The 9,229-nt window shown below is 39.9% G+C and overlaps 1 protein-coding gene across 3 annotated transcripts in view; it reads left to right on the forward strand.

Moving 5' to 3' along the window:
* The first annotated feature begins 453 nt into the window (after positions 1–453).
* The window catches only part of LOC101859105 (ribosome maturation protein SBDS), a 17,242-nt gene continuing 8,466 nt past the window's right edge, over positions 454–9,229 (forward strand). The window contains exons 1-3 of one of the 3 annotated variants that reach the window (XM_005100395.3): positions 454–544; positions 4,145–4,298; positions 8,171–8,300. In XM_005100395.3, the coding sequence (XP_005100452.1) occupies positions 4,168–4,298; positions 8,171–8,300 (261 nt within the window). In that variant the 5' untranslated portion in view covers positions 454–544; positions 4,145–4,167. The other 2 variants (XM_005100394.3, XM_005100393.3) reach the window with 2 other exon arrangements.

The raw sequence follows: 9,229 nt of genomic DNA on the forward strand, positions 1-9,229 counted from the left end.
CAGATCTTCATAAAATCTCTTCATCTGTCTTATATTCTTTTAACGACCTTATAGTTACTCCAATCTTACTTCCCGTTCCCACGCTTTGCGTGATTTCAATGATTTCAGTAACTAAGCTAAATGTTGATGTATAAGTGTATAGGCCAATTGTAACTGCCCTAAAAAATGAGCTCAAACTCAAATAAGTTGTCTTTGAGGCAAATGATGACCCTGAAGATCTGAATTTGTCTCCGAAATTGAGGATTCAAGAAAAAAAATAAGTGCCACTCAAGGGGAGACATACAATCATTTTAAGCTGTAAAGATGGTTCTCTATCTCACTTTCTTTTTGCACAGATCGAAGGAACTTTTTTTGTCGCTTCATTGCCAGCCAGGAAATTATTATAAACTTAGTGCAGCAGAGCAAGACTAATTTTGCGATGTATTTTCCAAAAGAAGCACACCCAGGGGAAGCTACTCTATAGCTCGATTCAGACAAAATATTAGCCTATTTCACCGTGCCTGGAAATCTGATTCTGGCTGAAAACGTCTTCATCCAACCAAAGTTACTAATCTAGGGTCTAGGATCCGCCAGAATCTACTCCTGGGCACATCATTGCCCAACCATACACTGTTCACTTTGTTTATACCGTAAAGGATCTACAGTGATATTAGTTCTAGGCCTTACAGTTCTATGTTTTTAATTCGGCGTTGTGTTACTCGTTCACTAACTCCGCTCGTGTGACTCATTGTCATCATTCAAGTTTATTGTTCAGCAGACTCACCCATCTTAATTACAAAAACCCAAAAAACAAAAACAAAAACCCAACCCCAACAAACCCAGTCTTCCTCATGAACACAACATTGCATATTCATTACAGCTATTTTATTTTGGTAAGTTGCCAGATTTCTGGCTGGTGATTCTTAATTTGTAGCCTACCCCACACTGAACCAGTGAACCTACAACCTACTCAAGTAGATCTATGAGAGAGCAATGTTACTCCATTTATTGTGATAATATTCTCATCAAATTCTAACACTGAACTGAACTCAGATTTCTGTAAAATCTTTTGGTTGATTAGATTATTACTTTCATTTCTGCTGGCAGTGCACTTCTTAAAATGGGGCTCTGCTGCCGTATTTCTGGTTGTAAGGTTTTCGGGCCTGAGAAACTCATCTCACATCTCACGCCTGATGCCTCATGCCTCATGGCTCACTGGGCCATAAAGGCTCATGTTTTACGCCTCACACACCAGTCTGTGTGGTGCATCCAAGATGGAATCATCTGACGAAGAAGATATAAAGCTGATTTTGTTGTTCCTCAGACGAAGGAAGCGAAAGAGACTGAGGATATATGGTGCCGAGAGCATTTTTTCACCTGACATTCAAGCATCTCTTGGACAATCCTGATGAAGAACTCTTATTTTAACAATTATACCAATAGATTTTGTACAAACCGGGATCACGTGGGTCCCAGAGCAGAGGCCTTGCTCAGACTTACTTGATTAATCTTTCTTTGTAATCATCCATCCTGACGAGAAAATATATGAATTACAAATTGTTGACAACGGAATCTGGCCGGCATCCAGCTCTACCGGGGGGCGAAATGCTTTGATATCCAGTCTGCCCTTGACTCACGCCTAAAAACAAAAGTGAACATGTTCACTTCTAGGCTCATGCATGAGCTGTGTCCTGTGAAGTGTGAGGTGTGAGTGGAGGTCTATGGCCCATCGCAAGTAAGATTACATTAGTTCATTTTTTCCCTCTCGCATTTTGGTGTGAGATGTGAGGCGTGAGTTTCTATGGCCTGGAAGCCTAAAACACACATTGGTGTGGATACTATAAAAATTTAAATGTTGCAGATTCACCCTTCGCATGCTGGCAGGCTAGTTTGTTCAGTTTGTGACCCATTTTCTGGCTCTAGTCTTTTATTGCTGGATGGATGGTAATTTTAAGTTGGTACTTAAAGTTAATACACACAGGCAGAGGGATCTGCAATTTTATAGCATCAGCAATATCAATAACAAGAAGACGACGTGCCACTTTTCTCCTTGACAATTTGGCTAGTCGTCATAATCTGTCTGCCCCGGTCAATTTCGGTCGTAAGACGCACTGTTCTATTATCAGCTACAAGGTTCTAAAGACAAAAAAGTGACTTTCCATGGAATTTTTTATTTTTGAATATATTGAAAATTTGATGTCTTCTGCTTCGTATAAGATAAATATAAACAACTTTAATCGACTATAAATATTTTATTTAGATTTATTTTGGAGGTTGTGGTTTGTTGTGAGCTTGGGTGACGAGATATTTAGGAATTTGGACCTTGCTAGTGTGTAGCTGTGAATTTATTTTTAGAACCATTACCCCATAGCCACCTTTGCTTCAACCAGAGATACTCCACATTGAAGTATCTTTGCTTCTACTTTCTTCATTCGCAACCATTTTTAGATTTTGACCCCTTTTCGAGCATGAATGGTCTGAAATGTAGACAACTCTGATTGGTAAAACGGAATAAAAACGGTAACTTCTAGCTCACTTCAAGCTTGTAAACAGCTGACTGTGTGGGCGTGCCCTGCTAGCTGTGACACTGGGGTTGACTTTAAAAATTTGTTTTTATTGTGTTTTAGTGCTTTTAAAAGATTAATTAACCTTCCTCTTTTCTATGTGCAAGTGTGTGTTTGTGTGTGTGTGTGTGTGCTCTCGTGTGTTTAGGTGCTATTATAATTAGGTAGCGCACACGCATCACGTAAGCCGACTCGTGGCCTTCCGGGCGCGTGGTTTCAGTAGAATGGGTGTAATTCAGATCTCTCTTTCTTACCTCTTTTACTATAAAACACCAAATGCTGAACACTTTGAAAAAGATTTCCTTTATATACAATAGAGTGTAAGTTGTTTATAATCCGAATATAAGCTGGAGAATCGTTGTGGAAAGGGAAGTCCCTTGAGGTCGGAATGCGAGGTGGTCCAGTTCAAAATTGACACCCATGCATTCGAATGCTTTGCAGAAAGATTGATGGTTAAATACCGTCTTTTCATTGGCCGAGAAATATACAGCTTTGAGCATGGTTTCCTGTGGTTTTTATTTTTGGCCTTTTGCGTTTGGATAGAAACCTTGAAAAAAAGTTTTCAAAGATCGTTTTAAACACGAAATGTGTAAAATAACGGGAAAAAAAGGTACCGATAGAAAGAACATTTCTTTAACTATTAGAATAAAGTCATTGGCTTGGAATTATTTTTCATGAATTCTTCCCTGAAACTACTGGGAGCACTCAGTATACTACAGTATTGAGCCGACTCGCTCGCTGCGAGGGCTGGTGCGGCACCGGCCGGGATGACACTCAGTGTTTTTTTAATCGAAATAACGACAGATCATAGTGTTTGAGGCTATAAAATACTGATTTATAATGATCTCACAGTCATGAAAAAAAATTAGGTTTCATTTGTTTGTTATAATGATTGTACTCTGTTGATGTAGAGATGCTTGGTGCACTTGGTACTCTTTTATTATCTGTCAAACATGTGGTTGCAGCCTGTTACCGACTTCAGCAATATTTGATTATTATGTTAAATTGAAACAGCTGCCATTCTCTTAAACATTGACGGAGAGGTAAAAGTATGGTTCCAAAATTCTCAAGAGATGTAGGCCTTTCATATGAAACAGATGAATTTGACTTACAGATACTTTGAAAATCTAGAATCTGGTACTTATCATGCTAATATTTTGTTGCATTTGACGTGAAGTCCATTCTCGTGAAAAATTTTTTTTTCCACAATTTTTTTCTCTGTGAATAAATCGTTTTCTACTTTTGTATGTTACCTTGTAGTGGCATAGCCTAGATACTGCTAAATTTCAAGTCTCTATCTCAATTCTAAGACCCCCATTGCTATGGAAACATGTTGTACTTCAGAGACCATTTTCTCCTTTTTGTGTTTCCTCACCTCGCACAGTTAAAAGTTTTGTATTATCGTCAAATATGGTCATATAAATTTACTTCATTCTTGTTTTAAATTGCAGGGAATAGGTGATAGTTTTTTAGAATAATGTTAACTCAGTTTTGAAATTTTCTTCATGTGACTGATACTGACCGGCAGGGACACATATATACAGTTACATTAAATGACAGTGTTCAAGTTTTAATTGTTTTTCTTATTTCTGTCCTTCCAGATTGACAATCGCCCCTTTGAAAGATGTCTAAGATCAACCAACCCACAAATCAAAAGCGCCTCACTAACGTTGCCATCGTGAGGCTGAAGAAGGGAGGCAAGCGGTTTGAAATTGCCTGCTACCCTAACAAAGTTACGTCTTGGAGAAATAAAATGTAAGAACCTTTTGAAACACAGAGTAACCATGTGTAAAGAGGATGTCATTTTAGGAAAGTGGGGTCTTTAGGTAAATGTGCTGTTAGTTTTAAGCAGTGTGTGATGTGATGGAGACTGCTGAGAATATCGTGGAAGGAAACGAAATCAAATGAGGTAGTGCTTGATGAAGCCCACGTGGGACGCTCACTTTTAAAAACAATCAGGAAACGACAAATGCAGTTTTTGGCACACCTGAATAGACAGGCATAGGTCTTGAACATCTAGCTCTCACTGGCAAAATTGAAGGCAAATGAGACAGGGGTAGGCCCAGAGCAACCTTCTTAGGGAACCTGAACAAATGGGTGAAGGGGAAAGATCTGGGAAAAGTAGCTTTTTTAAGAGCATCCGAGCAAAGAAAGGAATGGAGAACCATGATTACCGATGTCTGTCGCAGATCTGGCACTGGATCAGGGTGTCCAGCAAGGTCGTTAAGTCGCAAATTGGGCGCCCTGGTCATAAAGGTTGTAAGTGGTAGTAAATGTGCCGTGATGGTAGTTAACATTTGATAAACAGTCGTAAATTAACCTGTGTACTGAGTGATGAAGCCGGCAAGACTTTTCAGTGAACGGAGTCTTTGCCGCGGTACGAAGCGATTATCAAGTCCCATCTTTTGTCAAAATAGTATAAGTATTGCGGAATTTGAGAAAACCAAGTCCGATAAGGTCAGTAAGTTCATTTTTGCCGGTCGCGAATGTGATATTATATTCGTTCAGCTTTTCCCTGTCCAAGAGTACGTTTCACTTTCTCGCAAACAGGCGGCTTAGGCGGCAGGCGGAAATGTATGTGACACTGAGGCTCGATTGGGAAAATCAAGATCTACTTTCGCTTTCGTCACCACCCACAAATTTGCCGGCAATAAGCCTAGGCTGGTAACGCAACATTTGTGACTTGCAGGTTTTGCAGTGTAAACGCTGTGTCGCCGTGCAAATAAAATTTAATCAATACTCGGACTAGTCACTGTGCTGTCACTTGTGGGAAAAAAAGAAAAGAAAGTGCAAGTGTAGTCCGATTTTTAGATTGTCAGGCTCGCCATCGTGACCGGTCAGTGAACCTGCGCATGTTCGCATCACAAATAAGTACGGCATCGCGTGAATATCGGCATTTGTTGGGGTCGCCAAAGTTTAATCAAAGTCTGAGTGTTGGGAAGTATAGGACTACGGAATGGGGAGGGGATTATTGATTTTAAAAAAAAGATATGCTTGGGGGGGGGGTGGGGTGCTGAAGGCAACACCAGAGGACAAAAACTTGTAAGCAAACTTCAGAATTTTGATTAGATTTAGAACTCTCTGCAAAGCGCGTGTTGGTACTTACTTTGTAAGCCGTGTTATTGAAATAAAGTGTTCGCGGTTCATTGGGTGGGTGATAGCAGATTATAACTACATGTATATTGTAGCTTTTTGTTCAAGACTGGCAGATTTTCAGTGTCACTGCCTCTTGCCCTGCCACAGTTGTTACAACTCACACTGCATGGGTCTACTTGAGCCATTCAAGTTATTGCTGGTCCTTGACAGTCGAACTTCTTGTTCTAGGCCCTTCCGAACGCTCAAAGCAGGATTCTTTTTTTATATATGATATTGAGAGGAAAATATTGTAACAGACTGAAATACTTAAGTCAAATGAGACCCCAGTGTGACACTGAACACGTCCTGGATATATTGTACATGTGTGTGTGTGTGTTGTTATGTAACATGCCCCTGGAAAATGGATGACCCCCTGGAAAATTGAGAAACAGGTTTGGCGCAGCCACCCTGTGTGCACGCATTAGGTCTAAATCTAGCCTCCCACCACCAGGGCAGTGCTACTGGCTAAAGCGTCTTTAAGCCATTCCCAAAGGAGGGATATTAACATGTTCTTATGCACAGTAGAAGTGTAAATGGCTGATTTATCGATGTCATGCTCATACTGTGCTTGAACAACATAGGGGGAACTGCTGCTTTTTCTTTCCTATTCCTTATATCATAATTTTTCCTCTACTTCTTTTGTATTTTTGTCAATCTCTTGTGAACTGCTATTTTCCGGGGTGCCTTGATAGTCGAAGTAGACTTTGTGCTGTTGAGGCTAGAGAGGTGAGCAGAGTAAACTTGTGACTCCCCGTTTTCTGGTGACATCCACCTCTGGGCGCCGATATGACTTCCGAGTGAGTGTGCGAGCGTCTGTCTATCCTCCATTTTGTCGACTGGACTTTGTTGTGTGTAATTTTTGTTCCATATATGTAATATTTATATATATGTTTTGATGGCACAAATGATCTTCCTTTTTTGAGTTGACGTGGAGCTTGATTTGCTTAGTAGTTCATTTTTTTTGCAGGTAGTAAATTTTTTCAGGAAATATTGTTGGACACCCTGTGGATGATGTGATGTTTTTTTTATTTTTCATTTACTGACTGTTAGCATATATAAATGTAACTTTCAGCTTGGGTGGTAGGAAAATTTTTTTAAAGCAATAGGACACATAGACAGAAGAAAGGGAGGGAAGTGAGAGTGAAGAAAAGAAAATAGAGTTCCTGTTCCTTAATATAAATTGCATTTGCGACCTGTGCACAACTGCGGTTGGTAGAGAATGAGAGAAGAGTGGGGGAAAGTATGGATTTTAAAATTATTGTAAGTGTATTAACCCTCTTCATGTTGAAGCCCGATTAATTGGCCGTATGTTTTGTTCTATGGTGTCACGGCCGTTGTAATTGGCCGTAATTTGAGTTGCTATTTCGGTTCGTTTTTCACAATTTTTTTGTATCGCCAAACATACTCGCTTGGTTTGACTATTTTCAGGCATTTTCCCGCATAGTATGGTGAAATCATATAATTTCCCATAACGCCCAAGATATGTGTTTGCGACACTTAGAGGTTCAAGCGAGCTCCCAGTAACACAATTTTGTTCAGTTAAAGGCAAGTAGAAAGGAATAGATCAAGAGACTAACAAGAGAGAGAGAGAGAGCAAAAAATCGGAAAGGGATAACCCTAATATATAATTTCCTTGTCTACATCTAGGTAAATGTAGAAAGAGGGATGGTGCTCTTATGTTGTAAGGGGTTATGCATGCTGCATTCTTTCCTGTAATGCTTTTTCCTTTTTATTTTAAATGAAAGAGAAACGACCTGAATGATTCTCAAATTGTAAAATGTAACTTGTCTTCCAAGCTAGTAATGTTGGTTTGTTGGAAAGGAGACCTCTAGTATGTCCTATTTCTTTTCTCTCTCTTTGTTGTTTCTGTTTCTATCAGTCTGCCTTGCTTTTTCTCTGCACTAGATACGTGTTTTTGTGCTATGTGCTTCTCTTTACACAAAATGTGGAGCTCTACATCGAAGGGAATAGTATGCTTTACTGATTTGTCTTTGTTTCTTTTATTTCCTGTTTTTTTTTAACCTAAATTAACTCTGGGATAAGCCCCTGGGCTGGTGCTACTGACTGAAGTGTCTTTAGGCCATTCCCAAAGGGGGGACATTAACCTTGTTCTTATGCACAGTAGAATTGCAATTGTAAGTGGGCTGATTCATCAATGTCATGCATGCTCATAACTGCTTCTGTACTGCAACAGGGATCTGATGCTTTTTCTTTCCTAATCCTTATTATTGTCATTTTTCCTCTACTTCTTTTGTATGTTTGTTACACTCTCGTGACCCGCTATTTCCGGGGTGTCTTGATAGTCGAAGCAGACTTTGTGCTGCTGAAGCTAGAGAGGTGAGCAGAGTAAGCCTGATTCCCTGCGGGGACATTTCTGTTGACATTCACCTCTTGGCGCTCAAATGACCTAATGCATTTGTGAGCGCCGTAAAACCTCTACTAAAACAAACACAACTCTGGGATTACAGAATTTATCCAAATATGTTTTTCAGTGAAACAGATATTGATGAAGTGTTACAGACACAGAAAGTCTTCACCAATGTTTCCAAAGGAGAATTTGCGAAGATGGCTGATCTCAAGAAAGTATTTGACATGGACAGTGAAGCTGAAATTTGTAAACTGGTAATGTTTTGTGTTTTTTGGGGCATTCTCCTTCTCCCCCCCCACCTTATTTTGCTCAGTTGATTTATTTTAAAACCTTTTAAAAGACAGGGTACTTTGACCCTGCTTGTGAGGACTGAGTGGGATATTATAAGTCACAGGAGACCAAGAAAATTGAGTAAAAGACTTCCCACTTGGGAACCAACTTCTGGTCTTCTGTGTCCATGACCATAATATCTCTGATGCTGGTTTGTCTGTTGATTGTAGGTGGAAAAAAAAGGAAAGAAATGTGACCAGTAGATATTTCAGTATTATGAAGAAAATGTTGACTGCTGTCTTTGTTCGAGGTTGAAAGACTTCCATCTTTGAGAATCAGGATTTTATCTCTTAGACAGTGTGACTACCATGTCTATAGGATGGTCGTTTAGATGCTCTGTTATGGTTTTCTTTGTCTACTTTTAGTAACGTTTTTTCATTGTGTAATCAGTGATTATGATGATGAGGACGAAGGAAGGGGGGGGGGAGAATGAGAAGAAGAAGAAATACGGAGAAGAGGAGGATGACGAGGAGGAGGAGGGGGGGGGGGGGGAAGAGGAGGAGGAGGATGATGATGGTGAGTAGGAGGAGGAGAGGGGAGATGGAGGATGTTGATGATGATGAGGAGTAGGAGGGGTGGGGAATGGAGGACGATGATGATGATGCTGATAATGATGCTTCTACTGCATTTCTGCTGAAGCTGATGATGCTGATTCAAGAGAAAAAGCATCTTTTTTGTGCGCTACTTCAAATAAGCCAATGTCATACTGATGCAATTGAACAAATTATTTTTGTCCCAACAAGTATTTAATTGAAGTCTGTTGTGTGATTCCTTGCATTCTTTTCCGACAAATACATTAAAACCTGGTCTGTGACCCCAACCTCCCCCTCCCCCTCCCCCAAATTGTATTTTT

The sequence above is a fragment of the Aplysia californica genome, unplaced genomic scaffold (assembly GCF_000002075.1).
Source record: "Aplysia californica isolate F4 #8 unplaced genomic scaffold, AplCal3.0 scaffold00246, whole genome shotgun sequence".
Classification (NCBI taxonomy): domain Eukaryota; kingdom Metazoa; phylum Mollusca; class Gastropoda; order Aplysiida; family Aplysiidae; genus Aplysia; species Aplysia californica.